Source organism: Mastomys coucha, unplaced genomic scaffold (assembly GCF_008632895.1).
Source record: "Mastomys coucha isolate ucsf_1 unplaced genomic scaffold, UCSF_Mcou_1 pScaffold15, whole genome shotgun sequence".
Classification (NCBI taxonomy): domain Eukaryota; kingdom Metazoa; phylum Chordata; class Mammalia; order Rodentia; family Muridae; genus Mastomys; species Mastomys coucha.
The window spans coordinates 23255894-23271739 of record NW_022196897.1 but is presented as its reverse complement, the minus strand read 5'-3'; the positions used below and the strand labels follow the sequence as shown (position 1 = coordinate 23271739).

Below are 15846 nucleotides of genomic sequence, written 5' to 3'. Positions count from 1 at the left end.
TAAGTGCCAGCCAGTGCAGCCAGCCAGCCAGCACAGCCAGCATGGCCAGCGTAGGCAGCACGGCCAGTGCAGCCTAAAGGTCCGTTTCTTTTTGAGGAAGCAGATACAGGGGGAGAAGTGAGCAGAGCAGACACTGCACCTTTTTGTGTTAACTTCTAGAATTGCTTGATTCTACACATGGGTAGACATGCCATAGCACACATAGTGCCAACATGACAGCACACATGTGGAGCTCAGAGGACAAGCTGCACGAATCGGTTCTTTTCTTCTACCGTGTGGGTTCCAGGGGTCAAACTCAAGTTTCTCCATTTTGGCAGCAAGCACTTTTACCTGCTGAGCCATTTCGCTGGTCCAGAGTTTGACTTTTTAAACTTTGATAGTGTAACAATTTTTATTTATTTATTTTTATTTTTTAGGTCAAAAACAGGAAAAGCCCAAGTTCATGACTACAGAGGCTAATAAAGAACAGTAGCTAGAAGAGGAAAATATGCTCCTAATTTTATTTATTTGAATTTTAAAATATAGTATAAACCAGGAAAGAGATTGGAAGAATGTGTTGAAACATTTACTGTCTCTGGGTTTCAAGTAACGTTCCTCTCCTTTTTATAAACAAAAGCACTGTTTATATGCAGAAGAGGGAGGAAGCCCAAGGACTGTGATATCCATCACTGCATTGTTCTTGCTACTGCAAGAAGCCAGAAACAGCCCGGTCACTAATCAGGAAATGGGTGATGGTTCATAAGCCCAGGACAACCATGTACACAGTAATTTGTATAAAGACAGTGTAATGGGATTATGTGCCTGGATCATGGTTATCATCTACAGTCACACTGTGTCCTCAAGCTAGAATACCCATTTTCTCTGTCTCTGTCTTTTTGTTGGCATTTCCATTTCTGTTAGGAAGCTGACAAGAGCTGTCAATTCCCCACCACACTGACACTCACCTCCATCCCCGTCACTCTCCCTCCTTCCTCCCTGTTTACGTCCTGGTGTCACGACTGTTCCCGGTTCCTCACTATACTTGATCTTGTTAGAAGATGAGTTGTCTCCATTTTTGTTATCTCCCATCCTGAGGCAAACTAAGTAAGCTGTGTCTGAGAAGCATTTGCTGAGTCACGTAGCCAGTGACGTGAAGTAAGACCAGGTACAGGTGTTTCAGGCTGTGAGACCGAGACAAGGAAACTCAGGTAAAGCCAGAAGACCACCAAGCACAGGGCGTCCAGTGAGCGGCTGGGATGAAGTGATGACATGCCCCTAACAGGCTGTGTGATTTTGTTTCTGACAGATAATCCCAAGGCAGAACTCGGACCTTGTGGATGGATTTTGGTGGCTGCCTCGTTCTTTTTCGTAGTTATAACCTTCCCAATATCAATATGGATTTGCATAAAGGTAAAGAGCATTTCTTTCTCCTTAGAAGCAGAGTCAGCTCCCACCTCCACAAGCCATGTGATCCTTGGGCAGGGAGACAGATACCAAACTGGCCTATGATTTTTGTTTCATCTCTCTTTTGGATGGATTCTGCTGATGAGTTATAGCAGAATCTTAAAACCCAGCCCCTGACTGCTCAGTCCTTCCCCACAAGTGAGGTGAGGATTGCCAGGCAACAGTTCTGTGTCTGGCAATGAGATGATCCTGTGAGGACACGGTGAGGATGTCAGAGGGCGGGGCTGGGCGGTAGGCTCCCTCACAGCACCACCTTTGCTGTGTTCCCTCACTTGTAAAATTGCAGAAAATGGCAGTCCCTCCTCAGGATGATGGCGGGACTGAGGGAACAGCCCGTGTCCACACACTCACTGCAGAGCCTGGCACAGACCAAGTGCTCCCCAGCACAGTGGTCTTTCCCACAGTTACCAATACTTAGCCAAATAACTGCCGTTTGCATATTGCTAAGGCATGTGCTGCCTGCATTTCATGATGAATTGTAACTAATGGAGTCATGTAACTAAGGGAAGCACTATGAGCTTTTCTGAGCAAACAAAACGTGACTAGCCAGCGGATGCTAACAGCCAAGGGATGGGTTTGGAGATGGGTTTCTCTGTGCTCTGATCTCCAGTGTTATGAAACCAGTATATTCGTTCTGTGTTTTGCGTCAGGGACTCCTAGATAGAGCAGGCTGGTCTTGAACTCACTTTGTAATTCAGATTGGCCCAGACGCACCATCCTCCTGCTTCTGCCTGTAGAGCCCTGGGATTAGAGGCATGTGTCCACTCCCAGGGTGTCTATCACCTTATTATATAATAAGTAAAGATATGTGTGTGTGTGTATAAGAAATAAGCCTTGTGCTTGGAAACTATAAACACCAGACACACTGTTTATGGATACTGTCAGGACATAGAGCAAGCAACAGGAGGCACCAAGCCTGGTCAGAGCACAGACACGCTTAGGAAGCTATGCGTGTCAATTGTATTCATTGTGATGAATTTTCATTCACGTCTTTTATTCCAGATCGTAAAGGAGTATGAAAGAGTCATCATCTTTAGACTGGGTCGCATTTTGCAAGGAGGCGCCAAAGGACCTGGTCAGTACTAGACTGCAGTCTGGAAACCAAAGCATTGCAGTTTTGTACTTTTAAAACCTATTTGTCTATGTGTGTGTCCATGTGTGGGTGTGTGCACATGAGTACTGGTGAGGCCAGAGGTATGGGATCCCCCTGTAGCTGGAGTTACATAATTAGGAGCCACCTAATGTAGGTGCTAGGAATTGAACTCTCATCCTCTGGAAGAGCATCTGAGTTCTTTATGTCCGAGCCTTTTCTCTAGTCTATGAGCCTGAGCTGTCTCACAGACTGATGTGAGCTCCCCAGTGGGGCCCTCTGCTTGGAGCAGAAGCTGTGTAACAAGAGCAGTGGCTCTGGCCAGCCTGGGGGCTGCCCACCCTCCCCACTATTATCTATTTAGAGCGATTAGGTTATTAGCGGCCTTGGCCAACAATGGCCATAGCCTTGGGAGGCTGAGCAGGAGGATCCTAACCAAGGGAAGGACTGCAGTCAGTCAAATGCTGTGCCACCATGCCCAATGAGGCTCTGGGAATGTGAGGGAGAGCAGAACACAGTCCCCTTATCAAAGACCTTCCTGTCCAACAATCAGACACCAACAAAGAAACAGATAGCTATGCCCTGCATTTAGTGTTAAGAACCAGTAGCCACAGAACCCTGACAGAGAAGCACAGGAAACCCAGAGGAGAGCAACTGACCTGAAGCAGAAGCTGAGACAAAGCTTTACCATTATTTTAAAGTTATGTGTCTATGTGTGGGTGTGGATATATGCACACAAGTGCAGGTGCCTTCAGAATCCAGAGGAGAGTCAGAGTCCTTGGAGCTAGAGGGAGTTGGGAGCTGTCTGTTTGGGTGCTGGGAACTGAACATGGATCATTTAGAAGAGCAGGAAGCACTTAACTACTGAGCTATCTCAGGCCCTCTGCTTCTCACCCGTCCCCCATCATTGTTGTTTATTTTCTTCTTGAGGCAGCATCTCACAGGCTAACCTGAATCTCAGTGTGTACCCTAACCTGGCCTCAAACCTCAGCGATCCTCCCGCCTCAGCCTTCCAAAGTACTGGAAATACCTGTATGCACAGCTGTGGCTGGCCTGCCAGTGTTCTGAGGCATGGAGAAGTGCCAGCCACAGAGAGGCATTCCTGACAGAAACAAAGACCTCTGCAGAGCAGTGTAGGAGAGAGACTACAATGAGTGGAGGGGCTGTAGGAACTGTGTCCAATAAGAAATGCAGGACCCCAGGACAGGACAGGGAGAGTGGCTAGAGGCAAGGTGAGTCCTGAGAGACTGTGAGGCTCAGGGCTCAGGACAATGGGTCTTAGGGAGAAACTCTAGTAAGTTCTTAGAGGTGAAGGGCAAGCGAGCTTTGTTATGAAAGCCGTCTCAGGTATTCCATAGAACTGATCAAGGTTGAGCTAAGCGTAATCACTCTCTCCGGTCCTGTGTGTTGCAGGTTTGTTTTTTATCCTACCATGCACTGACAGCTTCATCAAGGTGGACATGAGGACCATCTCCTTCGATATTCCTCCACAGGAGGTGAGCAGTTCTCACTATGGCTGCCTGACACTGGGAGGCCAGAGCTTGCCGCCCTGACTGCCTTCTCTTTGCCCAGCTCTGTGTCTAGAGCATGTCTCTAAGTTCTCTGTGTGTGTCCTCAACTGTAAAACACAGGTTGTAATGGTGAGGCCATGGGTGTGGCAAGGAGTGAGTGGGAGATTGAGTATGCAGAGTGCTTAGTGTACACAGCACTTGGAAGTGAAGCACTGTGTGAGAGCTCATCACGGTTGTTAGAGGCATGGCATGATGCCCGAAGACATGGATTTACCATTACTGTTGTAATCATCATTCTGACCACAACTCTCTTGCATGGGTTTCAGACAGAAAAGGAAAATCTAGTTTAACATCCTTTCTAAGGGCTTTCATTTTTATTCATGATAAATTGGCCAGAAGCAAAAGAATTAGAAAGTGCTCATTTGGCATTTTAGGAACCTCTGTGATCAGTCGAGCCTTTTAGGACTTCTTCACAAACAGCTTCTAGTTGGCTTTATAGCCAGTTCCTAGAAGGATGCCGTCACACTGAGACAAATCCTCAGATCGCAGCTCTTGGGATGCCCTGTCTGGTGCTTTCCCCAGCTCAGGGCTGACGGCACTGGACACCCACCCTGCTATGGGCATTTGGTGCCTGTACGTTAGGAGGCATAACAACCATCACAGACAGGAAGCTGACAGGCTACTGAGGCTGTGGAAGAGAGCAGTGTTCCCTGGCACAGTCCAGAAACTCAGCATGGTGTTGGAGGAGCCCGGCTTTCTGTTATCATAAGTCATAAAATCCAGAAGCCAGATTGGGCACTCCCTTACTGGAACTAGGTAAGCACTCGGTAAGGTCAGACTTTTCAGTTCACATGAACTCGGTGAAGCAGAAGTAATTCCCACCCACACCTTACAAGAAGCCGGATCCTCTGCATGCTTTCCTCTTGTTCAGGAAGATGGGCTCTCTGGAGCCCCTTTGAGGGGCTGGGAATTGTGGCATTTTCTTGTGTAAACACTGTGGGCATCTGGCATGTGGCTGTGAGCTTTTGCCTTCCGCTGCTCTCTTTCTCTGCAAACTGCCAACCTGGAGTGATTGGAACTTGGCAAGCAGCTCTTTCCCAGCCCCTGGGATTTTCTTGAAGAGATAAGTTAAACACTCAGCTCACAATAACCAGTGCTCCGAGAAGCCACAGAGTTGAGCGGTGGCAGCTGTGGCAGCCACAGTGGCAGGAATCTGTGAGTAGTGTTTATTTCCCTCACCACATTATGAGAGGTTGTCTCACAAGACAGTAACAACCTGTACATTTGTTAACAAATGCCGGTTCTCTTGAGTCAGAGGTGTTTTAAATTGAGAAACAAAGGAAAGCGATGCTTTGGTGCCTGGCAGAACTAGGCCTCAGAGAGGCTTAGCTGTTACTGTCCACTTCTCATTGACACGGCTAGGGATGCTTTCAAAAGACTTCCTATAGGATTCCTCCTCTCATGAATGGCAGAGCTATGGTTAGGAGGCATTGCTGCCAGGCTCTTCTTACAGATGAAGGGTTAGCAAGTCACATGGCTTACAGCTCACTACAGCCCAGGCTCAGGGCTCCATCCCTGCACCGTTTGTTACTCATGTCCTAGGGCCTCCTTACAGTTCTGTCTCTCACCTCATGACTCTCCACCATGTGTCAGCCACACTGCCAGTGCTAGAGATGCAGAAGAGCTGTCCCTAAGAAACTCACTGTGTTAGGAAGAAGCAGAGGCATCCATCCGTGCATCCCCCTCAGTGTATCACGGCACAGAGGCACGGTGGATGTGCACGGTGTGGCCTTCCTGAGAGCAAGAGTCAGGGAGTCCATGGAAAAGAATGGTGGGAAGAAATGAGCCAGAACAAGGACAGCTTTTGAGTGGCATCTCAGATTTTGTTGAGGGGTTGAACGAATCTGTGGACTTAAACAGGAGAGCCTTATTAAATCTCTAAAGGGGTATGAATAACCTCCTGATGTCTTACTAAAGAAGATTAGCTATTGCTTAAGGGTTCATGGAATGGCAGTGATGAAGCTCCAGCAGGTGTGAGATTGCCTTCCTCCTCCTGTAGGTCCTCACTAAGGACTCCGTGACAATCAGCGTGGATGGTGTGGTCTATTACCGTGTTCAGAACGCAACCCTGGCTGTGGCGAATATCACCAATGCAGATTCAGCAACCCGTCTTTTGGCACAAACTACCCTCAGGAATGCGCTGGGCACCAAGAACCTGTCTCAAATCCTCTCTGATAGAGAAGAGATTGCACACCACATGCAGGTGAGGCATGAGAGGAGCTGACACACAGCATGCAGGTGAGGAGTGCCCACTGATGGTTAGCCAGAACCAGAGAACTGAAGCTGAGGCCATGACCCTTCACCCAGATGAGGATAGTCACCTTTTTTCCTTCTCAGGTTTTCCAGACTTTACAGAAATATTTTCATGAACACCCATGAGTTCATGGCACTCAGGTACATACTGTTTTTAAATTCCTTCTGGTGTCCCTTCACCCCCTAGAACCCATATTATTCTCCTCATAGATCATAATGGCTTGGGGGTTACTCTTCAAAACAGTATAAGCATTGCTAAAGCTCTGGCCTACAGACAAATCCCATGAGTCCCGTGTCTCTTGCTTTCCAGTCTTGCCCGTGATGTAGATGTTAATAGCTTGTTCAATGAAGTTATCATACTATAAATGCAAAAGCTCCTATTCATAGAGGTCTCATCATGGTTAAATTCTGAAGTGTATTTAGTTTTGAATAGGTGATCATCCTACACCACAGAATGCCCTGTTGCTTGCTCTGCAGCCGAGATAGGCCTTGCATTTCTACCTGAGCATTACTACCATCCCCCTGCTAAAAAATACATAATGCGTGTGTAGTGCCGTCTCAGCCTCCTGAGAAAGAGTACCATTCATTCCTGCCCTTGTAAAGGAGGAACGTGAGACAAGCTAACATGCATCCTGTTAACTCAGGTAGGCAGACTGCTCTGAGCTTAGCCCAAGGCTGACCACTACATGTGTAATAATGGCTCACTGGACCACAGCCTCAGCTTCTCAATTGTGTGTTACTCCATGCTGCTCCTGACCAGGGCAGGACATGTGGGACAGCTGCAGTGGAGAGTACAAATAATTCCTTTATGGTCCCTTACTAGTTTGACAACCTCCATTAGCGCATTAGCCACAGAATCAGATCTGTTTCCTCTCTTGCTCTCTAGCCCTTGCTTCGGCATTCCTCTGACGATGATTCTTTGCCATTCACCAATCCTTACCCACCTCATCCACACCCCATTCTGGTGAATGGGCCCACTCTTGGCATCTGAGCAGGCGACAGTGCTTCACTTGCCGTCCCTTCTCTTTGCAGAGTACGCTGGATGATGCCACGGATGACTGGGGAATAAAGGTCGAGCGTGTGGAGATTAAGGATGTGAAGCTACCAGTACAACTCCAGAGAGCCATGGCTGCAGAGGCAGAAGCCGCCCGGGAGGCTAGAGCCAAGGTAATGTTTTCTGTTTGTTTAGGTTCTGTTGATATTTTGTTTTAGTTTGGTTTTCTTAAATTCCACACACTCTCTCTCGGAAAGAGTAAAATAGCCATGAATGTTTAGAAAAGCCCTGGCCATCACCTCAAATTCTGTTTCCTCAGAGGTCACCATTTTAAACAGGTGAGTGTGAGTGGGTGCGGGTGTGCGTGCGTGCATGTGCGTGTGCGTGTGCGTGTGCGTGTGTGTGTGTGTGTGTGTGTGTGTGTGTTTTGTATGAATGTACATTTTTGAGACAAGGCCATTCTGAACCATCTGGTGAGACTGTCTGGTCAGCAAGGCCCCAGGAGCCTCCTGCCTCCCTCCTCCACACTGAGGTTATAGATGGTGTGCTACCACTCTTTGCTTTTGCATGAAGGCTGGGAATGCAAAGTCTGGTCCTCAAGATGGTACAGAAAACACCCTATCCGGGAGCCACCTCCCTGGTCCTGTACTTGCACTTTAATTGACTAGGTTGTTGCATTATTAGCACAGGTGGAAACGCACTGTGCACACTGTCCTGTCCACTTGGGTCTCATGGGAACATTGGTCTATTAGAGCTGTATCGTTGTCTCAAGCCTGTGAGTGGCAGGCTTGATTTTCCCAGCTCATTAGTAAAGGCAGGTTGACTTTCAGAGCACGTGACACTGCGTCAGTTTGCTCCGTCCATTACTCTATTACTCTGGCCTTTTTCCTCCTCTTTCCCCCAGGACCCTTTTCCTTTCTGCTGCGTATCCTTCCTCCTCCAGTTCATTCCTAAATCTTTCTTCTCTCTCCATGTTTCCTCTTTCTTCTCATCTCCGCCTTTGTCTTAAGCCTGCCTGAGTGAATGGCCCTTCTGGTAGTGCTGAGGAAATATTTATTAAGCAAATCTCAAAAAAATGTTTCCTGTAAGATGGCATGTCAAAATATGAAGGCATCTCAGCAAACCCAAGGACTGGAGGGATAGGCAGCCTCATCAGGCTGCAGCAAACCCAAGGACTTGAGGGGTGGGCAGCCTCCTCAGGGCTGCAGCAAACCCAAGGACTGGAGGGGTGGGCAGCCTCGTCAGGGCTGCAGCAAACCCAAGGACTGGAGGGGTGGGCAGCCTCGTCAGCTCATGGCGGAGCTTCTCACTCTCGAGTTCGCAGTATCCCTTGGGGAGCAGCAGCGAGGACAGAGGCTTCCTGTTAGAAGAGGGATTCTCTGGTATAGCAAGGACAAGGCCACATCCGGTCATGGCCACACAGCCACACCTTGTGAAAAGCTAGAGCGATTTTCATAGAAGGCTGTGCTGTGCCTTTGACAGAGCTCCTAAACACAGGGGCAAGCCAGTCTGTCGTCATTAGAAAGTTGTGGTGGTTAGGGCTGGCTGACCACAGGACCCCGTCCACCTCACTGGATCCCTGGTTAAGCCACAGACTGACTATTATAACTTCTTAGACAGCAGGTACTAAGTAGAGGGGTACCCTGTTGACAGGCTGCCTCCAGGAGTTTCTATCAGCCAGAATTTTCATGTCTTTCAAGTACACTCATGGTGACATTGCAGAAATCTTAAGTGTTTTCTTGCAAATCCCTCCCTTTCAGGAACTAAAATATATGCACAGTGTTATTAAATGTTCTCTGTTACCACCCAGTTATTTGAAAAGTAGGAATCACCTTTACCTTATTATCTGACACTAACTAGAAGCCCATTGTTAGACCATATGGAATACTAATGTCTCACACAGAGTGTCAGAATTAAAGGAGCCAAGAATCTTTGCCTTTTATTCCCAAGTCAGTAATTAACTACAGAGCTGTTTTTCACTGAGCTTATACTTGGCATCCAGATCCCTTTGCAGTGTTCCAGATAACAACCCTCAACTGATAGGAGTTAGCCCTAAAAATGAAACTTGTTTGCCATCCTGGTCAGTGAGAACTGAAGCCTGAAAGAGCTGAGTGATTTCTTCAAGGCCCCACGGCTGATGAGAGATGAGATCGCTGTGCTCCCCGCTTCCCTTCCCAATTCCTCCAGGGCCTCCCACCATGGACTTTCCACAATGTTATCAACAGTTGCTTTCTTCATGACAAGGAGCAAGCTAAAGGGGCCGGTTAGAATGCTGTCCTTGGGTGAGGCTGTAAGGTTAGCGTGACAGCTCTGACATGAGCCTGGCCCATGGCTGACTGTCCCCAAGGGTAGGGTTCACAAAGTATGACCTGCTTCAGAAAAAATAAACTAGCAAAATAAGTAACTCTGAAATAGCTGTGAGCTCACATTCAAGTTCTCATGGGAAATAGAATTTGGCAGCCTCTTCAGTAAGCAAGTTTACAGAAGAGAGAAAGAGAATAGTGAGGTGACCCATCCACATGGACTTCAGAATAAAAGCTCTCAACTTAATTAGCCAGAGGGAAACTCAAAATTCAAGTCCCAGGCTAACGCCACACTAGATACCCATCAGGATGGCTTGACAGCACAATGTGAACTGGAGCCCTGTGGGGATGCCCATTGGTTCCACCACTTTGGAAGACAGTCTAGATGTTGGCAGAACCTGTGGCCAGTAGCTCCATCCACAGTATGTACCTCACAGATTCACACTCACATTTACCAGCAATATGCCCCAGCAGCACTTCCCCCACCCTGGAAATGTTCTAGTCCTCATCCTGAGTTGAATGGATAAGGGCATAGTTATTCATAGGACATAATAGTATGCAGAAAAATGAGCACAGAACTGCTCGCAAACATACTGGAGCCGAGAAAGCCACTCAAAAGTATCCACACAGGAAGGCACAGACGAGGACAGGCTCTTTAGCCACATTACCAACTCCCACTTTAAAGTGTGTAGATGAACTTGTGGGTTTAAGCTCCAGTAGTGAAACAGGTGAGAAAATTAATGGTGGTCTGCGGGAACGACGTGTGTGTTGACATGGAATTGCTGCACATTTAGCCGGAGACCTACCCAGCCACAAGGAGCTTGCTTTGCTTGAGGATGTTCTTCACATCCAAGTGTCCTTGGGCTCCATCTACCAAAAAAAAAAAAAAAAGTCTGTGGCATCTCGTTACCTCTTTGGTAGTTTACTCAGAGTAGCTTTTTGATGAACTAAATGTGTGCCCATCAGAGTGGGTCTGGCTTCCTGGTTGACAATTGTTTATTGGTTGGAAGAGGGAAATGAAGTGTCTGTGATCCATGCCCAGATGACAGTATGCCCAATTGGATGTAAGAGCTGACAAGGAAGAGAGTCTGAGCCTGCTACACACAGGGAGTGTATTCATGCATTCACCAGTGTTTGTCTCAGAACACTATTGCCTACCTGGTTCAGTATAATGCCTGGTATCCTCTATCCTATTTAATGACACTACACATGGAACCAGAATTTGGACTTAGGACTCAGATCCTGTCCCCTCCCCTTCCTTACTCATCACTCTCATCAGATAGAGGCAGGTGGGATCTCCGTGAGTCTGAAACTAGACTAGTCTACATAGTGAGACCCTGTCTCAAAAACCAAAAAGAAAAACAAAAACCATATTATGTACACATACACATACACACATACACATCTGTATCAAGTCTGGACTTCTCCCTTTACTATTCCTCTATACGTTTCCACTTACTCAGTCAGAATTTGATTTCCCTGCTTTGTGTGGCGTCTGCCTCATGATGATACCATGACATGCTGTCCCATCTAAAGAGTGTAGATTAGCTGTCTTTCTGTTGCTGTGCTGAAACACCATGACCAAGGCAACTTATTCGGAATTAATTTATCAGCCTACAGTCATACATTTAAGATGTGCTAGAATGAAAGCGTTCTGTCAGTATGAAGGGGATTCTCTGAGTATTCCAGACTTTCTCCTAAGTCATGTTTACTAGACATGCTCCTCTGAATGCAGTGCTGGCGGCAGTCACTCACATGCCCATCGATGCTCAGTACTCTTTACTAGAAAGAGAAACCATGCAATACTAACTTTATTAGTTTTTATTCTGATAGAACTAAGAAACTTTAAATAATAGGTAAGATGGAGCCTTTGTTTGCTGCCATGTGTCTCCTAGCATGCACACAACTCAGTGTGCTAAAACTCACACGTCATCTTCATTAAACACAATCTCTAAGTTTTCATTTCAATAAAGTCTCCTTTCTCTGATTTCAAAGGACTGGAAATTCACCTGACTTCTGTCCACACATTTAAGTCAGTCGCTCGCCCCTTTGCAGTGCTATGGGCTGCTCCTTTGTCTGGAACCCTGTTCAGAGAGTTTTACCCCTGCCTGGAATACTAGGCAGCTGTAAAAGAAAACACCTTGAGACAGACACATCCTTACACAATTCAGTTTCAGGAAAAAAGAATGTCTGGGATCTGAGTGTCTAGGGATTGATGGATTCTTGGCAGTCCCATATGCTGTCTTACTTGAGGACTGCTATGTGGCACCATGCTATTTGCCAGCTGACCTCTTCTTCCCCTGCGCAGGTGATTGCAGCTGAAGGGGAAATGAATGCGTCCAGAGCTCTGAAAGAAGCGTCCATGGTTATCACCGAGTCTCCTGCCGCCCTTCAGCTCCGGTACCTTCAAACCCTGACCACTATTGCTGCAGAGAAAAACTCCACCATTGTCTTCCCTTTGCCCATCGACATGTTGCAAGGCATCATGGGTTCTAATCACTGAGCTGTCCAGATCTATGGAGAGCTGTGCTGGATCCTTCCCAGGATAAAGTGGGAACAAAGTTAGCCATTAACTCACCGGGAGATTAGCCGAAAGCTTGAGTATCCCCCTCCCTCTCCTTTCCTGTATGTACAATAGAGGGGTCTTAGAATGGATAGGAATCATAAAAGCCGATGAGGAGCTCACTCGGAGCCAGGAGTGTAGCTCAGTAGCAGAGCACTTGCTTAGCATGCCTGGGCTTAATCCTCAGCACCAAAACAGAGACATGTTGGCTTGTAAATAGCGAGAGAAAGAGATAGTGGGGCTTATGCACAATACTCTTTAAGTTTGTGTCTTTATTGTGAAGTAGATTGAGGCCATCTTCTGACTTCCTTTAACTCGTTCTGAATCATGAGCGAGCAGGCAAGTCAGAGCAAGAGACACAGCCTAGACATGCCACCTGAGCCCAGGTAAATGCTCTATGACACTGAAGAATTGTGTCACCCACTTCTCTGGCCTCCTGTGCCTTCCCTTCAGGGGACCTTTTGGATTGTTTTGTTTTGTTTATGGAGACAGGGTTTCTCTGAGTGGCCTTGAACTCAGAGATACCCTTGCCTCTGCCTCCCAAGTGCTGGGATTAAAGGCATGCGCTGCCACCACTGCTTCACCCTTCAGGGAATCTTAAGGAAAGACATTCCCCAAAGCCCATCCACCCACTCTAAGGCCAAACCTTGTTTTGGAATGATCCTCTCCCTCCTCCTGCTTGATCCTCTCAGAACCAACAAAAAGTTCATGCTGGCCCTTCTGAGACAGGTCACTCCTGTCATCATCCTTTTGAAAATAGTAGGTGCAGTTTTAAAAAACCTTCCCGGGCCTCCCCTCCACAAATTGATGACCCCTCTGTGTGTGGCCTTTAAAGCAGCTGATTCCTGTCACAGGAGTGCTCCTTTCTCACTTGTGCCTATTTTCATGGATCAGATTTTTAAATCATCTTAATTTTTAAAAATAACTTGGAGTTCTACCAATTTTTATGTCCATTTGATTAGCTTAAGTATTGAAGTACCTTTAAAAATTTTTTTAAGAAAACCATTATACTTTGCTCTCTGCATACTATTTCTTACTATATTCTGTGATGTATTTTAATTACTAATCTTACCTAAGTAGCACAAAGGATTTCTAACACACGGAGCTTGTGATTGATCATGTGCAGACACCCATACTGAGTTCTCCGTGCACAGGAAGTTTTTTTCTCATATAAAACATTGATACCAATAGAGGAAGTGGTTCACCCCCTGAGCCCAGCTGGGTTTTCTAGAGGTGTATAGAGCACTTCTACCCAGACTCAAGTTGAATTTACATTTTTAATTTAAAATGATGGGTTTTTTTTGTTTTTGTTTTGTTTTGTTTTTTTTATCTGTTTAGAGAAGTAACTCACCCTACACTGAGGACCAGGAAACCCTGTATCCTGGTGAAAACACCTCAGAGGTAGGAAACAATGCCCCTGGTTTTCTAAATTTCCTGTCCAGACACCAACTGGCCTTTGCTTCTGTGCCTTGTGAATTAGTAATCCAGTAGGCTAAAACTCAGTCACAGGGAGGGGTGGAGAAAGCAAGCCTATAGGACCGGGTGCTGGTGTGCGGGTTTCCAGGCATCCTCTCCTTCAGCCGTTTAAATAAAGTTCACGCCCTGTGACAGGACTTGGTGAGTCTTGTTTCTGCCTGCATGGAGGCTGTTCTGAAGATGTTCATTGGACTTTGCATTCATACTTGAAGGGGACCTTAAATTTTAACTTCAGTTTTAGGTAGTTAGGTTTTACCAATTCAGGAGAGAGAAGAGTTGGTCCAGTCTGTAACCCACGTGTTTACAACACTGGCCGGGATAGAACAAAGAAAAGGGCTCAAAAGACTTGATTGTGCTTTCAAGTTCATTGTTTCTTGGGAGTTCCCACAGTGCCCGTCTTCCCCAGGCCTGGCTACCCACAAGTGCTTTTCAGATTTCCTTTTTGGCAGCAAACCTTTCGTTCCAAGGAAATGATCCACTGTTGAAGATTTAATGTGTCTGTTGCTTGGAAGTCACCTCTATAGCACTTAAGTTATTCAGTGAGGACAGAGAGGTTGTTAATCAGCTATGAAAGGCAGCCTTTAACATCAGCTCTGGGGGCTGGAGAGATGGTTCTGTAGTTAAGAGTGCTGACTGCTCTTTCAGAGGACTCAGGTTCAATTCCCAACACCCACATGGTGGTTCACAACTATTTGTAACTCTAGTCCCAGGGGACCCAACACCCTCACACAGACATACATGAAGGCAAAACACCAATGCACATAAAATATTAAAAAATAAATAAAAATAGTTAACTTGGGCTCTCCACTCAGCTATGCTTCTCAGCATCAGATTTTTCTTACCACATGAATGGAGTTTGAATTCTGTTTGTAAGATCACAAAAGAGTCTCATAGAATTCTGAAGATCTCAGTTCAAAAATCATGCTTCTGAGGGTTTCTCCCTCTGCACTGTCCAGTCTCTGCACCCGTCTAGCCTGGAGAGTGATCTTAGCTGGTTTCCATCTGCTGTCCTTGAAAGAATGTGTTGAAAGCTGTAGAGCATTTGAAAATTGCACACATTGGGGAACTTGTATACTTAAGGAGGGAGCACTCTGATCTGGCTACCATTTTCAAGACATCAGAACTGCTGGACAACTTTACCCCTATACTCTAACTGTACAAATACCCACTCACTTAAAACAGCTTTGTGCCAACTACAGATTTCGCTAAGGAAACCACAACGTCTCCAGCACCAAGTGCTGGAGTTTGCCATTTTTCACTTGCATTCACAGGCCTGCCTGGTGTGTGTAGACCAGCTGGCGGGGACTTGTTGGATAAGCCCAGGGCTGTCTGTCTCTTATAGTGTTGCCCACGGCATCAGGTAGAGAGCAGGTCCAGGCTCAGGTAATGCTAGGATTTGCCTAAAGGAGATACTGAAAAGATGCATGCAATTTTTTTGGATCTGCTCTGTAGCCTGAAGGTGAGAGAAAGCTGAAAGCCATTGTTAAAACAGGTTTTAGGAGTCAAGAAATTTTGCACGCATAAGAAAAATTGTGGATCTTCCCCAAAAGATTCTGGGGAAGGGCCAGCAAGAAGGCTCCATGAGTAAAGGCACCAGCTTCCACCCTGACAACTTGAGTTCAAGTCCCAATTCACACATGGTGGAAAGAGAGAAGAACTAAGACCTCCGGGTTGATCTCTGATCTCCCCAGTTTGACACCACACCCACATATACAGAACAATTTTTAAAAAGATTCTGGGGTAAGGGACTAGAGAGGTGAATCAGAGGTGAGGAGAACTTCTCTTGCAGAGGACCACAGGCTCTGTCCCAGCACCCACATTGTTACAGGGAGCTCAACAGAGATGATCATTCAGACATAGCTTATAGTCAACTGAAATAGCCTTCCGGAATACCAGTCTGGGACAAGTATTGAGAACCCAGGTATACCCCCAAGTGTTAGAGCACGAAATTTCCGAAAACAGAAACCTCATTCTGGTATCTTGTGTTAAGACCGCCAGTCCAGAATAAGTCCACTACCACAAGTTAAAGCCAAATTTGAAGCAAGCTTTAATTAAATACTGGACAGATGGATGGACTCTTGCCAAGTCAATCCCCAGGTTCCCAGGAAATGGCTAGGAGTCACATTTTGCAGGGACTTAAAAAGGTAAAACCC

At 46.4% G+C, this 15846-nt stretch overlaps 1 protein-coding gene across 1 annotated transcript in view; it reads left to right on the top strand.

Annotated features, from left to right (window-relative positions):
- Positions 1-13854, top strand: part of Stom (stomatin) — a 23349-nt gene extending 9495 nt beyond the window's left edge. The window contains exons 2-7 of the mRNA XM_031369986.1: positions 1286-1389; positions 2446-2518; positions 3947-4029; positions 6104-6307; positions 7390-7524; positions 11963-13854. Of these exons, the coding sequence (XP_031225846.1) occupies positions 1286-1389; positions 2446-2518; positions 3947-4029; positions 6104-6307; positions 7390-7524; positions 11963-12157 (794 nt within the window). The 3' untranslated portion in view covers positions 12158-13854. The remainder of the gene's footprint in view (positions 1-1285; positions 1390-2445; positions 2519-3946; positions 4030-6103; positions 6308-7389; positions 7525-11962) is intronic.
- The last annotated feature ends 1992 nt before the right edge of the window (positions 13855-15846 follow it).